Below are 27,965 nucleotides of genomic sequence, written 5' to 3' on the forward strand. Positions count from 1 at the left end.
TTGCCTAAAAATAGATGTACTTTATTCAGATAATAAAGATTGTAAATATGCACAAAATAGTACATGTCACCATTAAATAATGGCACAGTTTGACATATTGGTGTAAATTAGCTATACAATCCAAACTAATGAATGAAATATGACACATTGTTACAGATCAAACTATGCAACAGAATATAAAGTATAGGTTAATCCACCTCCACCAGCTGCTTTGGCTATGTGTTAATGAATAATCTAATAAAGTAATATATAATCATTCTGCATAATGAGTCTGATACTTAAGTACAATTTGTTGATAATACTTGTGTACTATAAGTTGTGTACTTAAGTAATATAGGCCTATTGAATGCAGGACTTTTGGAACAGAGTATTTTACACTGTGGGGTTAGTGCTTTTAAAAGGATAAAATGTATTTGGGTACTTCTTTCAGCATTAATAAATAATCCAGCAATATTCTCCTTTAAATTTGTCTGATTCATCAGATTGAATCCACGAATATGTTTTGCAAATGTTCTGTCTTTCATTTTTTTTCATTTAGTGAACATTTCTTCTTTATTAGCAGCCACTCACATTAACCTGACCTTCCAGTGTCTGCAGTTATATCTCGTCTGTGTGTCATCACCTTCTCCTGCATGAAAAACAGAAAACAACACATTCAATGTTCATGTTTTCGTTTCCACATGACATTCAGTTTATTATCACAACCCAACAATATACAATATCCGTCTCAATAAGGCGACTTATTAATAATTTCCCACTCCTGTCTGTTTTTTTATAACCTCCAGTGGAAAAATATGAATTACAGCACTGCGTGGTGGACATGCGCGGAGTTGCAGCGAATATGGCGGCATGCATCTGATAGAAAGTGAGGAATCTCCCATCAAAATACCCAGTTTAAACGGTTGGTACAGCTCCTATCTCAGTATTACTCTCATATGCTGCCGGTGATGGGTTTCTCTCTCGTTTGCGATCAAAAATGGTCATCTTTCCTGCTGTTTGTCTCCGCAGCGATAGATAGCAGAGCGTGTATTCTGTGCAGGCGGAGAGCTTGGTGCGTACAGTAGCTACATTGAACTCTGCAGATGTGCCTTTGCTTTCTGTTTACTGGATTCCTGCAGAGGATCACACTGCAACTATAAGAACACGTTTAAGATCCTGCAGCCTTGTAGGCTATAGTATCACGCCCGTTGTTGTAATGTAACGTAACGTTAGCGGTGTTTAGCCCGTATAATGACCACTGTCCCGCCCACAAACTGAGACTATTATAACGCAAATGAAAATGCGTCACAGACTTTTCTTCAAATTTAATTACATCTTCTGCTGATTTAGGCTTTCCCCTCCGAACCTAAATCCTGCAAATGAAAGAAAATGATTTAACAAAGAAATGATTTATCAACCACACGTGCAACTTATATAGGCCTATACGTGTAACCTAAATGTCGATATCAAGAAAACTGTTTAGATGAAAAATATTCTTTAATGACTTTTTTTTGGAGGGGATATGAAATCATATCCTAAGTTACCACCGTGGAGGTGACGCCCTGCAGCGGCTCACACCCCTCAGCCTCCCGGCAGTAATGTGATCCTTTTACCCTCCTGTCTCCAAACTGACCCGCCGGACAGAGGAAACACCAGGCCAGGCTGCCAGGATGCTTGCATTTTTGTCAAATACAAAAAGAAGTAGGCTATGTGCTGCAGGGTGAACCCTAGACTAACTTTGTCAACCTTTTACTAAGTATTTATGATTGAAATGAATTGGAAATGTATAGTATACCGTGCTATCACATAGAGCTGAAAACGATTGGTTGATCAGCAACTATTTTGACAATCGATTATCATTTAAGTTAGGCCTTTATTTATTAAGCAGAAATGCTGCTCACACGTGAGAATTTGCTGCTTTCCTCTGTTTTATATCATTGTAAATGTGATAATCGATTCATCTTTCGTCATTTTTTTTTTTTTTTTTTAAGATTATTTTTTTGGGGGTTTTCCGCCTTTAAATGGACAGGACAGGTGAGAAAGGGGAGAGAGGGGGAAGACATGCAGGAAATCGTCACAGGTCGGAGTCGAACCCTGGACCTCTGCGTCGAGGCATAAACCTGTAAAAATATGTGCGCCTGCTCTACCCACTGAACCAACCCGGCCACATCTTCCGTCATTTTTAAAGCAAGAATTTCAAATAGTATTAGGCTACCTAATTCCAGGTTATCAGTTGTTATTGATTAATATGCCAATTATTTTCTCAATGAATCAATTCATATTTTTGTCTTCACAATTTCCCAAAGCCAAAAGTGGCATATTCAAAACCCAAGGATGTATCCAGGTCACAAAAAAACAAAGAAATACAGCAAAAAAAGAAAATTGAAGAGGCTAGAACCAGCAAATATGTGGCATTTGCAAAAATAGTTTTTTTCAATTACCGAGTATTTTCTGTTGATCGACTATCAGTTAATCAACTGATTGTTTCAGCCCTGTTTGCTGCTTTTCTTTGTCTTATGTGATTGACTGTGACTATTTTTGGGTTTTGAACTTGTTGCTATTTGGAGACATCTAAAAAAACTAAACTTATTTTGGGTATTTTGACTCCTTGCCATAAATGTAGGTCAATAGTCACTTTGTAAACTTTCTTTAAGTGTACAAAAACATCTATTAAAATTAAATTGTGGGTGTTTATTCTCCATAATGAAAAATTGACATCTTAATCTCATTACAGCCTCTCAAATCTCAATTATTTGTCAAAGTTTTATTTCACTGTAAATTGTTACAGTTAATATTTTGGACATTTTGGGTGGTTGGTTGTACGAGACAAGGATTTAAAGCTGTCACCTTGCTCTGGGAACTTGTGATCAGCATTTTACTCAAATTTCTGACATTTTATAGACTTAGAAGATAAATGAATGAAATGAAAGTTAAAAAAAAGCAAAAGTAATCAACTGATTATTGATTTGGAATGTAGTATTATTCAGAAATGACCTGTGACATTGTCTTTCATGTAACTTCAGTTGAACTTCATATTACACTTGTGAAGTAACACGTGGCATTTTTTTTTTGTAAGCATCAAATATCAAAAAAAGTAAAATGCTTCATAATGCAGTCTATGCATTACATTATTGTTTTCATATTTGGCATCATTATAACAAATCATCTGAGTAAAGTATAAAGTTTTACCCAAATATTTTTCTCACTTGAGAAAAACTACTATCAGTAACACTTTGACAGCTCCTCTTGTCAAGAAAAAGTTACAACCTCTCCTGAAACCAGGTCTCGGGTCATTTTTCAGATCTTCACTGTGAACATTTCACTAATCCCAGATAAGTGGGTGCCTTAGTGCAAATGGAGGTTGTAAAAGTGAAGTGCTTCCTGGTCTGCCAGGAGTTTTTTTTGTCTGACCCTCTTGAGCTATAGACAGGCAGACCAGTCTGCAGCTGAGCAGGAGCAGAGCTGGAATCCTTTTCATGTCACCCAGCAGACGTCCTGCATCCACACATCTTAATGGCTTTTTATGGCAGCTTGGAATCTTTATGGCTTCTTCTGTCTCAATGGGATTCACCGCAGACACAGAAGGCTCTTCAGAGGCAGGGACAGCCACAATACATTGCAGATGCTAAGATTTTTAAACACAAGGGAAAGGAGACATTGTCTGGCTTCTGGAGGGATTGTAACCTATGAATCTTTGGATTTCACTTGGAGTGTACTACTTTTTTTTGGTGCTCTGGTACCTTGGATTATTTTTTTGCTTCATGTTTAAACTATCACACTATGTACGGACTTTGCGGGGAGTGGGACTATGTTCAGACGTTTTGTAAACCTGGATGTTTGGGCCAGAGTTTCAGTGTAAACAGTGTGGTAACTATTTTATTTTATTATTAATTTGTACAGTGCATCAGGAGTAAAAGTAGTCGTGTAGCAAAGCTGCTAACTCATGGGCTTGTAAACTATTTTTTGGACACTTTTTTTTAATTTCAAATCTCCAAATCAGCACGAGTGCACATTCGGTTGTGTTTATGCTGTGAGATAATTATTTATCAAGCACAATTAATAGGAGTACATGTTTTTATTGGGATTTAATGCAATCAGAAACAATATTAATACTATTACCTATGACAACTACAGAAACCTTCAGCGAAACAAAGTATTTAGATGGAAGATTGGCTATGATTGTGAGATTATCTTGTTTTTCTTATTGGCAACAAATCCCATGAAAAAAACAAAACCACAATATGTTAGTCCACCTCTCAATACTTTCTGACTTTCCTACCCTGCATCACTGTGCCTGAAACCCATTTGTTCTTACTGCAGACAAATATTTAAAAAAATGTGCAGCTGGGCACTGTAGGTTTTAGCAAATGTTACTCAAACAGGAGTGTATAGTGCAGTTGGGGACTATTTTCAGCCATGCATTAATACAGATTTGGTGCTCTAGTGAATATTTAGGTAGTAGGATTGATTAAAAATAAACTACAGTGTGTGTTCATGGTAATGAAGGAACATGGCACCCAGTGCAAGAGTGTGGCTCATTGTGTTTTTAATAGTTTTTGGACAACAGCAATGGCTTTGGCCATCAAGTAATTGTTGTTGTTAATCTGTGAATTTGATTTGTTGACAATAAGAAAAATATCTCCAGACTTAGCCTTTTAAAACACAAAACATATACTACCACTGTTCAAAAAAGGCAAGGCAAGTTTATTTGTATAGCACTTTTAAACAACAAAGCAACTCAAAGTGCTTTACATAAGACATAAATGAAAAACAACATTTAAAAGAAACACAAGACAATATAAAATTATTTGAAAGAGTAAAATTAAATAAGCTAAAATAGAACAAGATGGACTAAACAGGAGAATATAGCCTAAACTACAGTGCAATGCAAGATATGAATAAACGGCCCCAAATTGAATTTGATAAAATGAAGTGGCAAACAAAAAGTCTTAAGCCTTAGATTTAAAAGAACTGAGAGTTTGAGCAGATCTCTAGTTTTCCGGGAGTTAGTTATGTGGTGCATAACAACTTCTCTGTTTAGTTTTGACTCTGGGGACTGTAGGCAGACGCTGACCTGTCCCAGACCATCTGAGAAGTCTGGATGATTCGTACGTATGAGAAATGTAATTTAGCTCAAAACAATTCAGTGCTTTATAAATCAAAAGTATTTTAAAATCAATTCTTTGACACACAGGGAGCTGGTGCAAAAGAAGCAGAATGGATTTTGCATGCAAGTTTATATCTTTGATGGGGGTGTGTATATCAAAGATGATTCAAACACTAACCTTGTCATTATTTTAGTTGTAATGCTGTGAAATATCACATGAAACCCCCTAAAAAGGGGACTTGTATCCCACAGCATACATTACAGTGGGTCTTTGATTTCTGGTATACTGAAGTTTTTGGACTGTATCTGTCTCCTCTGCAGTGTCTGTGTAGGGAACAGCCTGTCTGACTTCAGCTCCTCTGCAGCTGCACGTTTAACTTTGGTCATCATGGGCCGGACACCACACAGAGGTAGGCCTTCACAGTGTTGTTTTTATGGTTGTACCGTCACTGTTGTACTTAGACTGATTCTCAGTTGTACTAATAGACTTCACCACCAATTTGATTGCAAAACAAACACAGAAAGATGCTCCCTGAACACTTCCGAACACATAATTAGAATTTTTGGTGTTCCTTTTCCCTCAGAACTATTCCAATCGCAGGTTTTATGCCTTCATTCTCACAGTAATTACAGTCTGTATATCAGTAGCTCCCACATTCTGATGAGCAGTTCAATCATCTTTTGATTTCAGATCAAAAAGAGGAGAAAGAGAGACGAAGCAGCATCACAGCAGGATCTCCCCTCGACAAATCTAATGGTTGGAAACTCTGACGTCTGCCTTTTTTTTCTCTTAATTGTTGATCCTTTCATTAATGATTCATTAATCATCTTAGATCCAGCCACTTCTGTGTCAGTACTTGCATTCACAGTGATCAACCTATTTAGTCTTTTTTCAGTATTTTTTGGGGTGGGTTAATAAAAGCACTCATAAATTACAGGTTTTTAGCAAGTTATGGACGAGCAGTTCCCCCAGAGTTTACCAAGATTACCTTCGTCTCATCATCATTTATTGGCATGTTTCTTCTTAACTTAATGAACTGTGTCGTTTTAGCAAATGTGGTATAAACAAGCATAACATTGGCATGTTTCTCTCAAGCTGCAATCCATTGGAAATCTGAACAATTAATTTAGGACTGATTTACTTTAATAAGTTTGAGTGTAGTAAAATGCTGAGATTTTGGTCACGGCTTTGTGGCTAAAGGCCCATAGGCCTACATTAAAATGTATGAAAATAAAAGCAATATTTCTATGGGAAATTACTGATTAAGCTATTATTTTAGCTTCCACGTCCATGTGTCCAGTGTTGTAATATTCTTTGGTATTGATTTGGAGTAACTGTGTCACACATGGAAGCTATTGGAAAACAAAGTGTGACATTTCTATTAAAAATATATATTGTTATTAACTAGACTAGCACTAGCACTTATATCCAATATGACGAGGTGTGTATTATGTGTGTCCAGCAGTGGTGGAATGCAACTAAGTACATTTAATGTACTTAAGTACAATTTCGACATAGCCTACTTGTACTTTACTTGAATGTTTTCATTTTATAGGCTACTTTAAACTTCTACTCCACTACATATCAATTCAATTCAATTTCAAGTCAAATAACTTTTTTTGTCCCCGAGGGGCAATTATGGCACGAAGGGAAATATTATACTTTTTCCTTCAAGTAGCCAGTGTAGTATTGATTTAGAGTCAGTCACAATACATGGAAGCTATTGACACTGCCATTATTTTTTATTAAAATACTTTTGTAAATGAATGAATGAATGACATCAACAAACAACAAAACAACAACATCAACAAAACAACATCATGGGTGAATAATAAGAAGTGTAACATAGACTGGCGGTTAAGCGTGAGGGCTGGGATGTGAGCTTGAGCTAATCGTCCTCCAACTGCCAACACCAGGTGAAACTGAAGAATAAAATGCAGCTGGATCCGGAGGAAATGTCTGTCAAATATTCTAACTTCACCACAGTACAGTTAGCGACTAGTTAGCTAGCTAGTGGAGGATTTAGCCGCTACAGAGCCAAATATTTCCATAAGTAGGCCACAGTAGAGACACAGAAACATAGTGAATATTGGACTTACGTTCACCAGGGGTGCTCTCTCTCGCGTACAACGTCCTTAACTAACGTTAACTGCTGTAACCATATATCTATGGCTGGAACTATTTGCTTGCAAGTTCGCCATATCAACTTAAAAGCTAATGATTTGTGTTGTGTTCACAGTTGGTTTCCGCTGCCCTCAAGTGGCCAAAAAAAATCAGTTAAAATATTAAATGAGAAGTTTTAGTTCCTCTAAAAATGTTTAACAGTGTTTTCTCACACTTTCCTTCAACAGTCGTTAGATAAATTAATCCGTGGTTTGTTTCTGTTGTTTTTGTTGCTAGAACCGTTCAGGTGGGAAGACTATCTGAGAGAAACATCCTCTACTGCAGCGTCACCTACTTGCTTCAAACAGGTAACGTTAGGTGAATAAAAAGGTGTTTTTCAGGTCCCATTTCATTCATTCCCCTTAGCCTATATATGGTTTTCTTTAAATGTTTGTATTTTTACTATTGTTAAATACAGTCTGTCACGACTCAGGGTTCACGTCTTTTTTGATGTTTTGTAAATAGTGGTTAAAAGGTGTTGTTAAAGGATACCTTTGGTGATATTCTATATTTTTCTTATTGTCAACAAAGACCAAAAGCAACATTGAATATCCAACTAACAAGTGTTGTCTGTTGAGCTAAAGCCTGAGTATTCCTCTGTGTCATCCACTGTTGTCAAAAAAAACATCAATTGAGTGACATGTTTCTTCATTATGATGAACGTGGGCATGGAAGTTTATTTTTAAATAAAGTAAAATAAAGTGGTGCTGTAAAGCCATGGCTGAAAATAGTCCCAAACAAAGAGTCTATTTACTCCTCTCTGAACAAAGCTTTTTTAGGAGATAATTTTGTCAGTTTTTTATTTTTATGAAAGTTTATATTTGGACCCATTTTAAAAGATGAATGTCTTCAGTAGGAACAAATGGGATGAGTACAACAGATAAAGAATATCGCCAGCTTTATTCTTCATTTACTGTCTCTGTGTGCACAGAAGCCTACTCTAACATATCAGATCAACCCTTTGATCTGACACAGTGGCGACCAAGACCAATAATAATGTGTTTACTGTGTTGTCTTAAATTAAATGTCTCCTTCAATAATTGACCATATTAGAGTACATTTTGATTGATCATCCAGACTTGTGTCCTTACAATATGTGACAGTGACTGAAGGTCCCTGTGTGTCCCTCTGCAGTCCAGAGTCCCCCCCTCCAATGACTTTAAAGCAGGTATGAAACTTGAGGCACGGGACCCTCGCAACTCTAACTCTGTGTGCATTGCAACGGTGATGGGCATGATGGGTACTCGTCTACGCCTGCGTCTGGATGGAAGCGACAACACCAATGACTTCTGGAGACTGGTCGACTCGTTAGACATCCAACCAATAGGAACCTGTGAGAGGAATGGAGACATGCTGCAGCCACCGCTGGGTGAGTGTCTTTAAACTGGTATTTGTATATAAGATATTTGTTGATTTTTATATGACTTGAGTTAGTTTTGTGAAGTGAAATATTTAAATACTTGGAAAATTAACAATGTCTCAAACAAATATCTTACTCAAAATGTAATAGATGTGAAGTGGGTTGTATAGTGAACAAGGACCACATTTTCCAGAACTATCTTTTAGGCATCGGAATAGAACAGAGCCATCGTTAATGTTAATTTAATGTTAATTAGTAACACCTGTGATTTTCCTTCTATGACAAGTCAAAATGTCTGCTGTGAAAATGGTCTATCTCCTCCAGTCTCCTGGTTGTTTTGTCTGTTGTGGTGGGAAACCTTACACCTTTATCATTTTAATTAGTACACGGACATTATGTCGTTCTCAGCATGGTGAGGCCCAATTTCAACCTGAGCAGAGCTGGTTTGGTTCCAGACCTTTGATCATCTCTGATTTGGTCAGCAATTCATAATAATGTTTTGGTGTTGCTCATTGACAGCTGTTTTCCCAGTTTGGAGAAAAAGTTGACCATTTAGCTTTGGAGGAAGAATACTCAACAAATACTTCAACAACAACAACAACAACAACAACAACAACAACACCAAATCAAAGTACTTCATCACTTTGATGCAAAAATCATATATAAATCCAGTATTGGCATAAAATAAGTCTGCTCATTAAACTGCTCATTGACAGGTACCTCAGTATTAACAGTATGGCAAATTCTGACCGTTAACACATTTATATCATCACACACTACCAGTATACATAATCATATTGCCCACCCCTGTCGGCATTTTAATAAATCTCACCTCGTGTTCAGGTTTCAGGATGAATGCCTCCTCGTGGCCCATGTTCCTCCTGCGGACGCTGAGTGGAGCAGAAATGGCCCCTGCCTCTGCTTTTAAAAAGGTAATGACAACTGGAAGAAGCAACTGAAGGCCAGTACTGATATTACTTTCTGTGGCACTGAAGCTGATCAAACTTTGAAGTTGTCAAAAATGAATTGACAGATCTTTTCTCCTGGTTTCATGAAAAGAGTGAAACAACATTAAGTGTTGACCTTAAATGACTAACTTTCTAGGTGTCCTAATCCCCTCACGGTCAATGTTAAGGAAATGTTGAGCTCCATTCCTGCTGTAAAGTGAATAAAACATTTGAAAAAAAAACACACACATCATACAACATTTAAATCAAGTAATAAAATGTGCAAAGCAGATTGTTGTCTCTATGGTTGGGATCGTAATTAGTACAACTATAAATATTGATTAAAAAAATATGAAATGTTATAGTGTAGTTTCAACTTTTCCTACTATTTTTATTGCAGTATTCAGCACAGACACAAGGGGGAGCCACTCATTTGTAATTTACACTGGATCAGACGCAGCAGCATGCCAGTAAATATATACAGTATTTATTACAGCACAAAGTGGAGAAAGCAGTGTTTTGTTTCAATAAAACATAATTAAAACTGTGTTTATTCATTAGTAAGCATGTTCAAATACTTGCAAGATACAAACAGAGAGTATGCAACTGTACAGTATTAATTTGCCTGTTTATGTGTACTTATGTGTGTATGTGTGTTTAGGAACCAGCCAGCCCAGTTAAAAACTACTTCCAGCCTGGTATGAAGCTGGAGGCGGTGGACAGGAAGAACCCCTACCTGATTTGTCCTGCCACAGTGGGAGAGGTCAGAGGTCAGGAGATTTTCGTCATGTTTGACGGCTGGCGAGGCGCCTTTGACTATTGGTGCCCCTTCGACTCCAGAGACATCTTCCCCGTCGGCTGGTGTGCCCTGACAAAACACAGCTTACAGCCGCCTGGAAATTTCTGTAAGTGCTGCTTTCATTGTTTATGTTTTCATTGCTGTGTAGTGTGTAGAATGTGCCATCTGGAAATTTTATTTTCATTATGTTCTGTGACTGATGACTGTAGAAATATAGATAACATGCACTGATCACAGTGCAAGTTCTATCATCACAGTGGTCACAGGTTTCCCTTATTAAGTAGATCATATGATTATAGTTTCGATTTTTCTTCAAGCTATAATTCCATAAAGCTTTAATATATTTTTATAGCCATATTAATTGCACCTGTGTGTTATGCGAAAACCTAATTGATGGTCTGATTAGCTAAAAATAGTTATGTTTAATTATCATGATGATTAGAAAAGAACATTACTGCTCAAATGCTTATTGACTAAGACTGAGATTAATGTAAGATTCAGAATATGGTTGTTTACTCCCACAGATCTTGGTTCAAGGTTATTATCCTAACAGTCAGAAGATGCTCATGTAGGACATTCAGGCCAATAGTAAGCTAGTCTATCAACACTGACTTATTTAGTTGTTCTTGTTTTGGATAGTAAGGTATTTTATCTCTTCCAATTTTCACCACTAGTGAGTAGCACAGCACAAAGTCTGATGCATCCCCTTTATCATTACAGGCAAAGAACTGAGTTGTGGCAACTCTATAATGGACAGCTCAGCATACCTGTAGAGTTAACTTTAGAGCAAAACAATGTATCTTGATTGTTTTGTGCTAAATCATTAATCACACCCTACTGGGTGTCATATTTCCACTCAGCTGTGACAAGCAGTCCACTGCAGACTCAAGCCATTATGAAGACAAAGAGGCTTTGTTTGGAGTTTCTTGAGTCTGACTAGATGTCGCTGAACAGTTGATCAGACTTTGCTTCCCTGCTAATATTTGACTAAATCTTTGGCAAACTGACCAGTGGTGGAGTAAGTACTCAGATGTTTTACTGAAGTTAAAGTAGCAATCCCGCAGTGTAAAAATTATCATCTACTTACATCCTTAAAGTACCAAAAGTAGAAGTACTCAATATGCAGAATGGCCCATTTCAGAATTGGAAATATTATATTGTTGGATTATAATTATTGATGCAGTTGATATGTCTGCACAACCTAAAAGTTAGCCTTATTTATGCAGAAAACAGCAGTATGGTGAGCAGAATAGGGAGCTAAGTATTGCAATAAAACAATATATCAGTGAAACAAAGGTCATGAAAAATATTTAGAACATTGTGATTGATAATTGTAATCAATTAGTTTACATAGATTTGAAATCTTACAAAAGAAAGAAAATGCAATTGGTTAATCTTTTAGTACATTAATTGCTTAGTAATTATTAAAAGCAATTACATACATAGTATCATAAAATAATGTTATAATGGATGGTGTAATGGCCTAGTAAAGTGCCTAATAAAGAGTCTTTTATTCTTGTAATAGGATAAATACTTGAAGATAGTACCATTGTGTGACGTCTATTAGGTAGTTATGCATTTCAGTGAGTACCAAGCGGTAACATAGTAGAAGATACAGAATTTACTGAAACCTTTAAGCTTCTTAGACATTTTAATGTGTTTGTTTTGTTGTCCAGGATGGCACTGGTTTCCACTGAAACAAGTTCGTTAAAAAATGGAGAAGAAGTTAGGAATAACCAAGTCAGTTTGGGAATGTTGAAGTCAGATTTTCAATTGTGTATCTCCTATGTGTGTTTTGTTTTCCTTTGCTGTATTTTGAGTTGGTTCTCTTTGCTCTGACCTCCACATTGAGTCCCTGAAGATTCTGCTGGTTTCTGATCTTTTTTTCATATATTAATCCACTCCTTAACATAACCACAGGCTGTTTTTTTACAAGCGTGATTGTTCGGGCCGTTTTTGGCTCCATTTTGCCTGTTTGAAAGATGTGGCAAAGCACCTTGGTTGGAGCAAAACAGCAATCATACATTAATAATTAATCTGCATCTTTGCTTCTTTTTTTTGGACATGCAGCTTGTGAAACATAAACAGTTTGAAACCTCAGATGCTTGTCAGATTAATACTATATCCTTTATCAGTTATCAACAACGAATAATGTACATGCACATGTAGGTCGTTCAAACAACTGATCCATTTTCAAAAATTCAGTGATGTTTTGTCAATTGTTTCACATTTAAATGACCATTTTGAAATGCTGGAATCAATAATAGATTTTTAAAATTTTTGAAATTGAAACGATTATAGACCATTTTTCTGGAAGCCTCTAGAGCCTTCCAGAAAAATGGTCTATAATCGTTATTGTCTTTAAAAAGGAGCCTATATTACCCATGTAGTCGGTGTTTATATCAAAGAAACATAAAAAAAAAAAAAAAAAACAGCAACAAAAATATATTTACTGGTGGTTTTGCATAAAACTGTCCTTTTTTGACCAAGTTTGGAAACATGGACTGTATATTATTTTTTTATTTTCATTTATCTTTATTTTACCAGGTAGGCCCTACTGAGTTTGGAAACCTCTTTTGCAAGGGACACTGGCCAAGATGGCATTATAAACGGTTGCAGAAAAAACAGTAACAATACTAAAAACAGTAACAATACTAAAAACAATAACAATACTAAAAACAGATGACAATACTTTGGATCTCTAACCATTAGAATGTTTCATACTGTATGTTCAAATTTGTCTGAGGCCCCTTCAGATGACAACAACCTTAAAAAAAAAAAAAATTAAACCACTTTCTTCTGTATGTTTTTTATGTACTCTTAATTTTTCGATGGACCCCATGTGGGACCCCTGAACCTCAAAACATTCCCTGTATGTGTCTGCGTGAATTAGAGCTTTTGTTTATGAAGTGTGAAGGCAGTACTGAACTATTAATTATCAATCAGCATGTAATTACATGGTAATTACGCTCAGCGGTTACCAGAGTATGTCACCATGTGATTTGCACTAATACTGAAGCTTAATGTTCAAGGTTTGGCTCTTTAGTTTCTTTGCTATTTAGACGTTTGTCATCCATCTAAATCACTTTGACAAATGTCTCTGGAGTAAATATGTTTATTCCCAAGAAGTTTAGTTGGTGCAGTAAATATCAATCATCCCCTCATGTTTGCTGTTACGTTACATCATCCCCCATCCAACAATTTCCTCCCCTTTGCCCTGTTATTGGTGTCCTCTGGTCAGGAAACATGTGGCTTTAAATAACACTAGACCAACAACATTCTAATGGGGTGTGTGTGTGTGTGTGTGTGTGTGTGTGTGTGTGTGTGTGTGTGTGTGTGTGTGTGTGTGTGTGTGTGTGTGTGTGTGTGTGTGTGTGTGTGTGTGTGTGTTTGGGTTTCCTCCACTTTGTTGATGGATGGCAGCAGTTACGTGTTACCAGTCCTCGGGCAATGAGGCAGTCAAGTTTGCAGCCTCAATCCAGTGTTTATGTATCGATACACCAAAGACGTTAATGTCTGCTTCAGATGTAGTTCCATACAAGACTGCCTAGCTGACGAAATACTTATTGTGTGTAACGGGAGCTGTCATGACGTGAAACCCTTATATCCGCCTTTTAGAGCTCACCAGGAGCCAGTTTCACAAAGATATTTCAGACTGGTCTGTAGTGTTTGAGAACCATCAATTTTGCTCTTAGATTAGTCTAATGACGGTTTCAGAAAAGTACAGGCCGACTTATTTCGAGCCTAAAAAGTTAGCTACCCTATCCCCAGTCAGGCCTATGTTGCCATGGTAACAACCAGTGACACCTGGTTGTCTAACAAAGTTGTGCCAGAGTGATAAGGAAGTATTTAGAGAGCACAGTAACATGTTTTTAGAAACTATCCTAAATCTGAAAGATGAGTTAACAAGTGCTTTTTCCTGCTAGAGTGAACAGAGCCGAGCAGTTTGACACGGTTACTTAGTCAGTTTGAATGTAATGTCTTGATTTACCCATAATTCATGGCAATTAGTCCTACTTAATTCCAGGACAGCTTTGTGCAACAGATGAATATAAACGTCTATCTGAAGTCCGACCATTAGTTTGATTGAAGCCATTGTCAAAGTCTATCTTTGTGAAGCCAGCCCCTGGCATAGGCGCCGATTTATGTTTTCCTCCGCGGGTGCTCATGGGCGCACGCCCTTTAAAAAAAAAAAAGTAGTCAAAAAATGTTTGCATTTCAGAACCTTAGGAAATGGACAGCGGCCGACACAAACACACGTCTATTAACTCGATAATAAAGCCGTAAAGTAAGCTATCTTTCAACTCAGGACAGCGCCACTTCTCACAAATACTGATAGGATTGGAGATGAGAAGTTTAACTGACACGTAACCGAGATCAGCTTCGTGGGTGCTCAGTATTTTCCGTGGGTGCTCGAGGTCCGGAGCTCCCACGGTGTCGGCGCCTATGGCCCCTGCTATGTTCTTGCAGAGAAACTTTAACACAGATTTACTCTGTGTGAGGAGTAAACCTTGGAGGAGGTTAAAAACAGGATCATGTTAATCAGCAGACAGCTATGTTTGTATGGGAGTAAGTGAATAAGTAGGACTTGGTTGAGGTGTTAATGAGCTGATAATTAGCTGTACATGTGAGAGAAGGAGTGACTCTGTAATTACTACTACATTTAAAATGTCTAATTTGCTTTCATCAAAATTGTCCTGTTGTGTCTCTGCTACACATTTTGTAAGAAGTTACAGAGGATGCCAAGATTGGGTGTCTAATTATTTTCCCTTTTTTGTACAGCACATAATCATGCAAAATAGTTTTTTTGTTGTTGTTATTTTTACATTTTGTGTGATAGGTCTTTGTCTTTGCTTGTTGGTATTAAACTGGGTCAGAATGCAGAATAGTGCCCTCTGAATAATGCATAGGATAATAGAGCATATCTATTTTTTAACAGATACAGACACATGGTTGTTTTTGTCTATATTTAAGGCAAAATAATATTACCTTTTGTCACCTTATGTTTTATATTTGAGCAAGAAATACCTTGTAGACATGCTTTTAATTTTCTTAATATTTAGTTGATGTAGAAAATGGAAAAAAAATGTGGTTAGGAAGGCATTTTTACACAATTTGACTTAGGTATTGGTATTAAAAATACACTAAAGTATGATCAGTGCATTCTTTTCAAAAATATCTTTTGTACAGATTTATTGCTGCCTTTTGGTATTACTTTCTAGCTCTTCTTAATTTTGAAATCATCAAACGTCAGTGAGATTTGGCCGTCTTAGACTAAACAAATCAAATTCTACTTTGGGTGCCCTGAAAAATATAGACTAGATACATTGTGAATGCAAGAATAGTGTCAAATAATTATATCTATACTCATATCAAACCGTTTCTTTCTTCAATCTGCCACATTAGTGCTCCCGTTTGTCCGTTCAGAAACAAGATATCTTTGACTAAAGGGACTTTTTCCCATGCAGGCTTCCTCTGACTGCTCTGCTCCACATTGTTCCAGAGCCCGGGTGATATCCGACTGGCCAACTGTTTCCCGATGCTGGACCTGGCCATCTTTCATCAGGGCATGTCTGAATAGGCTAGGGTTACATTGAAGGGGCACCTACTTCTGGGCTGTGAGAGTGTATGTGTGCACGTTGAGGGAAAGCTTGCTTATGTGTGCACCAAGTCCTGAAGTTTGCCCTTTTTCACCCGTTTCAATCAGGACTCCTCTGATCCAGTTTAACCTTTTACCCCCCCATCCCCCATCCGTTCTTGGAGCCCCACCGTTAACCCCTCTCCCCTGTCCTCTCCCCCTCCCCCAGAGGCTTGCTGAGAAGCAGGTGACTGATGTAGACTGTCGATATGGCCTACAGATAACATGAATAAAGGGCTCAGCCCCCCCACCACCACCACCCTTACACCCACCCACCCATTCCTCCCTCCGTCACTCTACCCCTCCCCAGCCCCTATGCAAATCTAAACACCCCCCCTCCCCTCTTCCTCCGGCTCATTCATTGGGAGGGAAGCTTTGCAGCGGCTTCAACCAGCAGCAGAAGCAGCAGCAGCAGCAGCAGCAGCAACGTGGGCTTTGTTGTGGACTACTGTTGGGAGAAAAGAGAGGGGAGAGACACACGGAGACTGAGAAAGCAGCTGATAGTGAGACAGAAAATAGACAATGAAGTGCAGATGAGGAGAGTATTTTAGAGGAAGTTAGGAAGAGGAAAATATAGTCAGAGAGGGGAAACAGAAGCAACTGTTTTTCTTTTAGCTGGTGTTGATCTCAGAGAGAACCAGGAAGCCACTGTACTGAGTGACTAGTATTGTTACGGACACTAGTTCTGCTATCACCGTTGCCTCCGCTTCTACTATAACTGCTACTACTACGAAAGCCACAACTGTAGCAGTGAAGTTCTGCATTTTTGGTGGAGATTTCCTGGTGAGTTTGATATGTTTACCAAGTCTTTTGGTTTATTTTTGCTTCTTTTCATAACTGAAAGGAAAAAAACGTCACACTTTATATTTTCAGTATTTCACCTGGATTGTATTTTAAAGGATGTTTTATGATTAGAACTCCTAGATGCAGTATGTTGAAGTGAAGTGCAGGCACATTTATGTAGCACTAACATGTTTCACAAGACTATATTTTCTGTGGAAGTATCTGTTCTATTTTTTTTTAATAATATGACAGATTTTATTCCACTAAAACCTCCCTAAAATGTAACAAATCAACATCTATGAATTCTGCACACATTCAAAATGAGTCAGTCAATGATCCACTCAATTCAGGAAGTAGTAGTTGTGTCTTGGAAATGATTGCTTGTTTATATTTGATCATTCTGTCCCTGAATAGCTAGAAGAAAGGATAATTTACTAAAAAAAAAAAGCTCATACTTGCCTTCATGTTATTATCTTGTTAAAACATAAAAGAGGGAATTAAAAGCTAAATCTGCTGTTCACATGGAAGTTGCATGTCATCTCACATGTGTAGCAGCCTCCTGTTAATGATTAAAGCTGCAGTTTGACACTGTTTTCTTTGTTAAGCATGGAGACTTTTGGAATGATTTCCATTCAGTCACATTCATTGTAAGAGACTTGTGGCTTTTGCTAGTCCTAAATACTCAAAGTCTGCAGATCTAGCAGTATTGTTAGCTGTAATTATGTTTGGTGCTCCATGTGTTTTTGATCATGTGTTTTTGTGTATAAAGCATCAGGAATGCGTTTGCAAAAGGCTCAGGCAAGGATTCGTGAATATCAAATATTTTCAGTACACTCTTTTCACACTTTTATGCATTCATCTTTTTTATTACGTGAACTTAAACGATCAGTTCAGAGGTGAACATCCACTCAAATCACAGTACAACAGTAGTGATTGAATTATTGTTTAAAAGCTGGTGTGTCATGCTGAAGAGTTTGTGCAGGAAAACATTTTGTGTATACCATAGCTACTTTGTGCCCTGAAGCTATTTTAGTTACTTCCCTCTCTCATGCTGTCTGCACACAGTCACACACACCTGGTTCTGCAGTTCATGAGTTTCTTCTGCTTCAGATTCACTAGAACGTGTTTGTTGTGTGTGTGTGTGTGTGTGTGTGTGTCTGAACGCACTGTTTGCTGTGAGGGTGGAGAGGGGTGGTTGTAATTAGATGAGAGGCAACTCTGTGGAGCCCCTCCCCCCACCCCCCAGACAGCAGACACACTTCTCAGCGACCCCGTTCTCATGCGTGCACGTACACTTGCACACTCTTGCATACACTCGCACATTTCCTTGGGCTGTGGCATACACAGGTCAACTGGTCGGGTGGGAATTATATGGTCATGATCAGTACCATATGTCTGTTTTCTTGCACCGTATGCATTAGGGATGCCATGCTCAAAGTCTTTAGTAGCTTTTTCTGAGGACTAATAATACTTTTTTTAGTATTTTGAATGTTGCAGATTTGGATTTGTATAATGTCATACACTTGTTTACCTTAATTGTTTTGCATATTTTTGCCAGGTTTACTACAAATCACATTTTACATCACATCTAACGATTGTGCAAACCATACTGCTGTGTTTTAGAAATTTGAATGCATATTTAAATTACCACCCCAGGCAGCCAGTTTACTATTGCTTTCCATACATAACAGAAATTAATGAAAACCAATGGCTGCCAGTAACAGGAGGGAAAATATATATACAAATCCAAAACTGTATAGCATAAAGAGCTGACACTATTGATTGCTTAAATGATTAGTCAGTTGAAAATTAATTTGCAACAATTTTGATGATTAATTCATTGCTTAGTCATTATTTTAAGCAACAGTACTAGACATTTGCTCTTAAATGTGAAGATGTGCTGGTCAGAAAGAAAAGTAATCTGAAAAGTTTGGGCTCAGTTGCAGCACTAATATACATTTGAAAACGGGTGTCAGATATACATGACCTTCAGTTAAAGAGCTATATCCATCTGATGAAATGGTGCTGCCAAAAAAAGACACAGTCTTGGGTTTGAGTATTTCTCTCAATGTACTGTAAATATCAAATTGCTTCGATGAAGAGCTTGAACAAGTAGATGCAGAATATATATGATGCTGTCAGATAGTGTGGAATGAAATGCATTTATAAGCCAATTTTGTTTTTTAAAGTTGTAGTAAAAAATTTCAGTGGTGATTAGTCTTTTTTAAATTAATGTGATGATAAAGTAATATACGGTAGAATGTGACATCACAGTGCGATGGCACATGTTGCTTTGGTGGCTGTCACATAGTGTGAATGGATTAGGTTTTCTGTTTTGCAACAGGGAAAGATCAGAGAAGCCCCCCAACTCAGATTTCCTACGGAATAATAACCCGCTGATACTGATTGGTACCCTGCAAACAAATTTTGATCTTCCTTTGTAGGGCTTATGGCTTCTAGCTTGGTATGAATAAGCATGCCACTGTGCGTGCAGGTTGGTACTTCTGTTCCTCTGAGCACGCTTTGTGTGACCGCTCCTGGTGAGCGAGTGAGACCTCGCCCTCTGAAACAAAACACTGCTCTATTCTACGCCCATTTTCACTCATTTCCCAATTAAGCAGCTTTCAGGGTTCCCTGGCTGGCCCCTCAGAGAATACTGTAAACCTTCCATAGTCTCTCCATATCGCCTCAGTCAAGGAGGCTCTAATGAAAGCCTCGGTCTCATGAGAGCCTCCACATGCACTCTCAGGCCCCTCTTCTCACCAAGCAATACGTTTGTATTGAAATAGGAGATGGTTATCTTTCTCTTTTCTCCTTTCCTTTCTTTCATTCTTTCGTTCTTTCTCTCTCTCTTTCTCATTTGTGCTCTCTTTCTTTCGCACATCCACTATGATGATTATGTGATCATATCACAGAGTCCCGCTCAGGGCTAATGAAGACAGAAGGAGGTGGTGGTTCTACTGCTTGTTTTTTGTTGTGTTTTTTTTTTTTCTAGCAAAAGCTATTTTCTTTTTTCTCACTTTATCACTTTCCTTCTATTTCAACACCTAAGCTGATTAGCAATTTGTAATTTTCTTTTTTTCTTGAAGTAAGACTTTTAAGTTGGATGTTTCTGTGAGCCATAGAGAGCCTCCAAGATTTTACGTTGGTATTGTTTTCACCTTTTGTGTGTGTGTGTGTGTGTGTGTGTGTGTTATCATGGCAAAATGCGGTCCTGGAGACACCTACTGTAGCGGGAACTAGCCTACCATAGAAACAGATTTGAGTACTCTGACAGGTGTTTATATATCTGTCTGTCTCTCTGCAGTAACACGCTATTTCAGCCATCAACAATTCATTTATAATACAGGCTTGCTCAAACCACACAGTACCTCCTTTAATGTTTATTATGACTCAGTATATTTTATCATTGTTTTATCTTTTTAAAGTGTTATAGGCTGCATTTTTATGTTTGAGTCCTATGTTCCTGAGCTTAAATATATTTTATTGTATTCTTTCTCATTAATTTAATAAATTATAATTAAATTAAATAAATCTTGGTCACAGTTCTTTAATAACAACAATACCAATAACAATTTGTAACAATAACAACTAATTCAAATGATACTTATGAAGATGTTATGTTATGGTATGGTATGCGTTTTTGTTAAAAACGAATGCAAGCTGATCTATTTGTATCAGATTTTTAAACTCCTAACATTGGCCACAATCCAGTATCTAGTGCTATGTATGGAAAAGAATTAAAATGTTATCACCATAATCACTATATTTGTTGTGTTGCTAGAAGCAGAAGGTTTAAGGAATCGTCTAGCAGGCGGGTCTCTGGGGGTTCGTGACTTTTGACTCTGATTTCAGTGTAGGGAGGGGCTAAATACAAAAGACCTGCCAATCTCAGAGGACTGAAAAATCAAAACAAATCTCCTCTGCAGGACCACTCAGTTATTAATTTTTTCCCTATGTCTTTGGTCTTTTTTCCAAATGTCTTCTTCCTTTATGGAAAAACTGGGCAAATGCTGTGAATCATTAGGGTGTAAATGTGACATTTCTAATAATGCAAGCCATGCCTCGCCTCAAGGACATACAGCAAGTTGATTCTCTGCACGTCTTTGCTTGAAACCTCTGCGAGTGGATAGAGGGTAAATCTAATTTTGTGTGCTTGCAAGATGACATTTGGTGCTACAGATTTCGAATGTATTTACTTTAAAACGTCCAAATGAATGTCATGTATTCATCCTCTCTGCTCATCTTTATTGCAAAGTAATCTAACATGACGATTAGAAGAAAAGGAAGAATATATTTTTTATCATTTTCTTTTTCATTTTTTTCCCAGTTACCCTCCCTGGTGCACTTCTCGCTCCCGTTTCTTCCACCTCAGCCTCCCTCACTACACGTCGCTCCTCTTCCAACCCCTCCTCCTCCATGCAGACTTCATACCGACTGCCCAATCCCTTGCCACCCCTCCCTGTGCGCAAGGGTGTCCGAGGTCGACGTCCCAAATCCCAGACTATTGCTTTGTTGAAGGCAGCGGCTGAGGCTGCGGCGGCCGCAGCAGTAAATGGAGCATCACAGAGCCCTGCCAGAATAATCTCTGAGGCTCAATTGGCCCCCAGACCACACAAGAAGAGAGGGCCAAAGCCTAAGAGCAAGGTGAGATGTCATAAGAGTTGTAATCTGCCATGCTGTGCTCCAGTGACCCTGTCATTTCATGTTTATATGCATTAAGGCAGAAATTATTTTGATCAAGAGGAGACAAGGTCAGAGAGGAACTGTTTAAGAAAGGGAAGAGTTTTGTGGATGTTTATTCTCGATAAATGAGGAGTACAGCTTTGCTTTCGAAACTGCTGTATGTGCTGCAGTGCAGTTCATGTGTAGCAGCGAAAGAGTTAAAATACACCTTTAACAAATCATTAACTAACAGCCTTTGTAGGTTACAGAGAGTTAATTAGAAAGGGTTTGTTTGTTTTTTGTTCCAGAAGAAGCCTCGGCTGGTGCAATCCCAGGGGTCACCAGCAGTTACAGTTCCACCTCCAGAGACCAGACTGAGCTCCGGACATGTCTCAGCAGACAACAACCATAGCAACAGCTCAAATGTAGTTTGCACAGGTAAATTGGATAATGGATATTGAGTCTGATGTCTGAATGTGTACTCATATATTTATGGTCGGTTTAAGCGACAAAGAACAGAATGGAATGAATTCAGGTTGGTTTCACCGATGTTAACCCTCTCTTTGTCATTCCAGTGTGTGTCTATGTGAACAAGCACGGTAACTATGGCCCGCATCTGGACAGAAAACTAGTGCAGCAGCTCCCGGACCACTTTGGTCCAGCTCCTGTAAACGCAGTGCTTCAGCAGGCTGTTCAGGCTTGCGTGGACTGTACGTACCAGCCCTCTGTGATGCTGTCATTCCTACAGAGCCAGTCCCACACAGGAGGAGAGGTCATCAGAGGTAAAAGCAGTGAATATCACAGGATATACCCTCTGAAATAAACTGTTAGCAAACAGTGGTAACGTCTTTACATTGCTTGTTTTGTCCAACAAAAAACAAACTCATGTGTAGCCAATATGAAATGATATAAGAAATAAAAAAAGAAATAAAAGTAGCAAATCTTCACATTTGAGAAGCACGAAGCAAAAATTGTTTATTAACTGTTAAGTTGTGGAAACTGTGGAAGTTAGAGTGCATACATACTGTTTTGGGAAATTTACATATTTGCTTTCTTGCCAAGAGTTATATGAGAAGGTTGATACCACTCATCATCCACTCATGCCTGTATGGTAATTATGAAGCTATAGCCAGCAGCCAGTTAGCTTAGCTTAGCTTAGCTTAGCGTAAAGCTTGGAAACAGGCGGAAACAGCTTGTCCTGCTCTTCAGCTCATTAATCCACATGTTAAATCTAGTTTCTTTTATTCTTATAATAAGCAAAGTTTTAAAATGACAATTTGCTGTATTACAGTGGGTTAAGTGTCTGACTATTTCTTGTCCTTGAGCCGAAACTTCCTGAAACCTGTTAGTTTCCTGGCAACTGGTCCTGGCCAAGAAATAGTCTGAATTGTCAATTACACTTCAGTTTTGTGTGTGTGTGTGTGTGTGTGTGTGTGTGTGTGTGTGTGTGTGTGGAGCGGAGAGGAGAGGAGAGGAGAGGAGAGGAGAGGAGAGGAGGAATAAAAGACGGTGCCTGTGGCAGCAGCTGATGTGAGCACTGTGTCGGTAATCAGAAATGACATGTGCGTCTAACCTGGTTTGGGAAGCTGGGATTGGGTCTCCCTTGGGGGGCAGGAGGGGTTTAATTTGTGGATTTGTGCAAGCTTGGCTTGGGTGGGAGGGGAGGGTGCAGTGCATTGTGGGATGGGATGGGGTAAAAAAGGTGGGTTTGTGCTTATAAAGGGAGGGTGGTAACCCTAAACCATCTGCTGTTTTTCCTAAGCTGTGAATACATACTGTGTGTTTGTGTGTGTGTGTGTGTGTGTGTGTGTGTGTGTGTGTGTGTGTGTGTGTGTGTGTGTGTGTTTGATAGTGTGACTGTCAAAGCATAATACAATCATGTAGCCACATCAGTGCTCAAGTTGAAATTGTTGAGCTTGAATGTCTTCCGCTAAACAGATAAAAAAGAAATAACTCTTTAGTAACAGATCTTTAGGGTTTTCTTCCAAAATAAGACTAAAATAAGAGTTAATTTATTATCTTTGTAAAAATAAATGTTTTAAAAGTGTTTAAGGACAGGAATTTTCATTCATGCAATGATTGACTTTAGGAAACAAAACAATATCTCCAACATCTTGGAATGAAACTATCTGTTAATAATAACGCTCACAACGTCATACATTCAACGCCTTGCATAAACTAAATTTAACAGCCTGTAACAGACGCAGTCATTCAGAAAACTTTATTAGAAATGATGCAGCAAGCAGCGAGAGACGTTCACTACCAGTACCTGAACTAACTTTTCCAATATGCGTGCATGCGTGCGTGCGTACTCTACATACAGTACACAGACTAACAGCTGTTTGTGTTGTGCCCCTCAGTGCGGTCAGAGCATGGTATCCGCTACGTGAAGCTGCCCTCCGCCTCCAGTACGTCTTCTGTGCTGCGGTTTCTGGAGAACATGTGCCAACATCTGGAGAGTGACAGTCTCTTCAGCTCGCAGCCCTTTAGCCCCTTCAGCAACAACTCGCGCTTCTACAACAGGACCAAGTCAGGTGGGCAATTGTGTGGATGGAGTTACTGCAACGGGAGGATGTGAAGAGCAAAGATATTAAAAAGGGGGATGGTTAGAGGATTTAGCTGTTGGCTCACTTACTATGAGCAGAAAACATGAACAAAAAAATTGTCACTGAGGTTGTAACATATGAACTATTTTAAAACTTTTAAGGCTGAACTTTGGTCCCATCTCTGTTCCTCTAGCCTGTTTTATAGTGATGTTCTTTTATCAGTCTATCTGAAAAGCACAAAAGATAAAACTTTTTGTTTTTAGCATTTAACAAAGAAAGCTCTCATGAAGGTTTATGTCAAAGACCGAAGTTGGTAGAAAGTTAGGTCATGTTCCCAGGATGAAGTAGTTTGTTTTTGTGCCGATCTGAATTGATTAATGGATTCAAGAATGAAATGTTTTATTTTATTTTTTCAATTGCTAGATGGGAAATTGAGTATTTTCCCCTACTCATGAACTGGTGTATTTTGATTTAGGTCTAAATACAGATAAAAGAGTAAACATTTCCTGTTAATAAGATAACAAGAATTGTGCGACCTAACCAGAGGTATGTGCTCGAAGTGCTTTTTACTTGAAGCCTTTTACCTCCATCATTCATGTTCATTCATTCATGAACATCAGACATTAAATAGTGTACAGAGTAAATCTCCCCCTGAGTCTTCCTACATAAGTAAGTCACGTTATAGCTTTGTGCATTGTCCAGTACAGTTCAGCATCTTTGGGTTTTCTATTTTCACACGGCACTAACGCTATCTCTCTCACCCTTTCTTAAAACAGAACCACTGTCCCAACCTGAGAACAGCCTGTCCAATGACGATTCCACAAAGGATCCCACTCCCAGCACCCGCCCCCCTCACACCGCATCGGACTACAGAGCAACAAAGAAGGAGCGGCCATATTATCCTGGACACACACACACGCCGCCACCCTTAAGACGGGTCAGCTCCAACCCATCCAAACTTGGCCAGATGTGTCCACCCAGACGAGTGGAGGGTAGGGTTAAATACACACACACACACACACACACACACCGATCTAATTGTTGACATTTTATTGATTAACTATAACATAATTTTACACTGGCAAATATTCTTAAGTTTATATCCCAAGATTGTAATATTTTAAATAATGCCCCTCTGCCCAGAACTATGGACATTCAAGAAGAGGATCGTGATTCTGTCCCCTAACAGTCCATCTCCCTCCAGTTGACCGTGTTTAAGCAGTAAAAGCTTTTCCTAATTAACATGGGATTTTGCCATCCTTTTACAGAATTCAAAGCGTCATTAGCATCTGACCATAACACTGATACATAAAATTATAGGCAGAAGGTATATTATTTGATAAAGGTATTTTTTTGATTTGGTTTTCCTTTTTTTTGGCTTGCACTCACACTTTACAGCAGCTAGCTCAACAACAGGCCCAGACCACATGAAACAGGACAAGGAGGGTTCAGGGAACGACGCCTCCACCTGGTCAGTTGATGATGTCATGCGGTTTGTCCTAGAGGCTGACCCCCAAACTCTCGGCCCGCACGTCGAACTGTTCAGGAAACATGTGAGTATTTCATTTGCATGAACTGTCTTCTGTCCCGTTTAAATATTAAACAAAAAAAACCCTGAGCTTTTAGTCTCCGTGCTCAAAGCATATCAAACTGGAATTTCCACCATTCAACGCCTTAATCAAGTCATCATCATTTTGATGGAATTGTTCTGAGAGGACGCGTTTGTATTTTCAATGTGTCCCCCTGCTGACAGCGTGCTCCTCTCTCCGCAGGAGATTGATGGCAAAGCTCTGATGCTGCTGCGCAGTGATGTCATTATGAAGTACATGGGACTGAAGCTGGGCCCGGCGCTCAAACTCTGTCATCACATTGAGAAGCTGAAACAGACCAAACAATAGAGGATGAAGGCACACTCTTTTCTCACTGGCAACTTAACACACACACACACACACACACACACACACACACACGCACACAAACACGTACTTTTCTACAGGGATGTAGTGCAGTGTAAAGCCACCTGAACCAGGGTCATAGCTAGCATTGAGGACACCGAGGTCAAGCCCTCTGTATTTTTTTCTGTGTGTATTTGGAGGTTGCAGGGAGCTTGCAAGTACAAACTTACACACAATGGTCATTTTATGAACTGAGCCCAGTATTTTTTTGAATAAAGCAGTTTAAATCTGACTACTTTTTGGCCAACAAATAAATATATCAATAGTCTCTTATTCTGGACAGTGTATAGAAGGTTTTGAAACAGCATTTAGACCATCATGCTGTGAAACAAAATTAACAGTTAACTGACTAACCAGAATATGAAAAAATCCATGTAATGAAACACATTTGAGATCTTCTTTTTCATTTCCAGTCAAATTCTTTTGAGGGTGGTGTGGTGTACATCAGGGGACTTATGGTCTCAGTATTTCTAAAATCCTGGCTACGGCTCTGATGTGAAATCACAGATCACAATTTACTTTTACATTCAAACAGATACATAGTACATTCATCATTTGCATTAGTGTAATTGGTGTCAGATATCTCAGCATTTGTTTATGTTAGTGTCTTTTTGCTTCATTATGAACAACTGGAGGCCATAATTTATCAATCTTTTTATTTACCAGACATGCTGTAGGATTTACAGCTTTATCTCTTTGGACATCCGGCTATTACAGTTTTTTGGTTAGAATTTCTGGATGGACACTCTCCTCTCCAGATTGGAAAAGTTAGTTCAGGTACTGGCAGTGAACGTCTCTCGCTGCTCGCTGTATCATTTCTAACAATGCAATAAAGTTTTCTGAATGACTGCGTCTGTTACAGGCTGTTAAATTTAGTTTATGCAAGGCATTGAATGTATGACGTTGTGAGCATTATTATTAACAGATAGAGTTTCATGCCAAGATGTTGGAGAAATCGTTTTGTTTCCTGAAGTCAATCATTGCATGAATGATTCCTGTCCTCAAACACTTTTAAAACATTTTACATGATTGTATTATGCTTTGACAGTCACATTATCAAACACGCACACACACACACACACACACACACACACGAGATATACACTTAAAATGACTGGAATAAATGCTGACAAGGCCATTGACTGTCTAGTTTGAGTGCTGTACAGAACGTTAAAGTGCTCCTGAGAGAGTACATGATGGAGAAACTATTTTGTATTAAGTCAAGCCAAAAGGTTGTTTTTTTATATCATTTTGTACTGTAACAAAGTGTATGAACCTGAGCGTAAGTGTAATCAAATTTTTTTTCTGCCTGAAATAGTTTTTGTGTGCATCATGAAATAACTACCTACAGGACAATTCTGTGTCTGAGTAATTATTCACATGTCTCAAAGTTTTATCTGTTTTTTCGATGGCAGAAATACTAATTTTCTGAACATTTCAGAAGCATTTTCTAACTAAATCATGTGTGTTGTAGTTGCATTCTCACTGTTGCTCTCCTGTAGTGGTAACACGTTGATACTTGAAACCATCTTGCTTTAATGTAAAACTCAGGTTTTAGAGTTGTTTTGTAGAAGATGTTTTACATCATTAGCACGTTGTGTCCATTACTACGACATGATGTATATTGTTATGCCTTGTCATCTATCGCTCCGTAGCCTTTCATATGTATATATACACAACTTTTTTACTGTAAGTTCAACAAAAAAATGTTTGTTGATTATGTTTGATATGCATTCACACATTAAACATTTGTTTACATCATCTAAATTATTGAGACCCCAGCACAAGGCCACCATGGTAGCTACTGACACAAGTTCTTTTTAATAGCCTAGTCCAGTGGTTCCCAACCTTTTAGACTTTTGAGAATGTCTACTTGCAACCCATCATCATTAGTTGCATATGTTTGAGTTATGACCAAATTGACCGAAGAGGTTTTCATTACTTGTTGTATTTTTAGAGGCCTAAATAGTATCCAGTAATCAGGAGTTCCAAAATGTAGAAGATAGTCTGAAAAATAGTAAT

The 27,965-nt window shown here is 38.3% G+C and overlaps 1 protein-coding gene across 5 annotated transcripts; it reads left to right on the top strand.

Annotated features, from left to right (window-relative positions):
• Positions 1–794: 794 nt before the first annotated feature.
• Positions 795–27,704, top strand: scml2 (Scm polycomb group protein like 2). Of its 5 annotated transcripts, XM_035999618.1 has the most exons (15): positions 795–901; positions 5,408–5,496; positions 5,778–5,843; positions 7,488–7,558; positions 8,385–8,619; positions 9,454–9,542; positions 10,219–10,462; positions 21,108–21,424; positions 21,751–21,880; positions 22,018–22,224; positions 23,803–23,976; positions 24,765–24,980; positions 25,387–25,541; positions 25,761–25,929; positions 25,963–27,704. In XM_035999618.1, the coding sequence occupies exons 2-14, from the start codon at positions 5,475–5,477 to the stop codon at positions 25,884–25,886; spliced, it is 2,052 nt and encodes a 683-aa protein (XP_035855511.1). In that variant the 5' UTR covers positions 795–901; positions 5,408–5,474; the 3' UTR covers positions 25,887–25,929; positions 25,963–27,704. The 5 variants fall into 5 exon arrangements, with proteins under 5 accessions (XP_035855511.1, XP_031162191.2, XP_035855512.1 ...); XM_031306331.2 differs by having other exon boundaries at positions 25,761–27,704; XM_035999619.1 differs by having other exon boundaries at positions 21,754–21,880; positions 25,761–27,704.
• Positions 27,705–27,965: the final 261 nt, after the last annotated feature.

Source organism: Sander lucioperca, chromosome 3 (assembly GCF_008315115.2).
Source record: "Sander lucioperca isolate FBNREF2018 chromosome 3, SLUC_FBN_1.2, whole genome shotgun sequence".
Classification (NCBI taxonomy): domain Eukaryota; kingdom Metazoa; phylum Chordata; class Actinopteri; order Perciformes; family Percidae; genus Sander; species Sander lucioperca.

Excerpts from the sequence above, each read along its gene's own strand:
- scml2 (XM_031306331.2), top strand. The coding sequence starts at position 5,475 with ATGGGCCGGACACCACACAGAG. Across the intron at positions 23,977-24,764 it reads CTACAACAGGACCAAGTCAG|AACCACTGTCCCAACCTGAG; the intron begins GTGGGCAATTGT and ends TTCTTAAAACAG. Across the intron at positions 25,542-25,760 it reads TCGAACTGTTCAGGAAACAT|GAGATTGATGGCAAAGCTCT; the intron begins GTGAGTATTTCA and ends CTCTCTCCGCAG.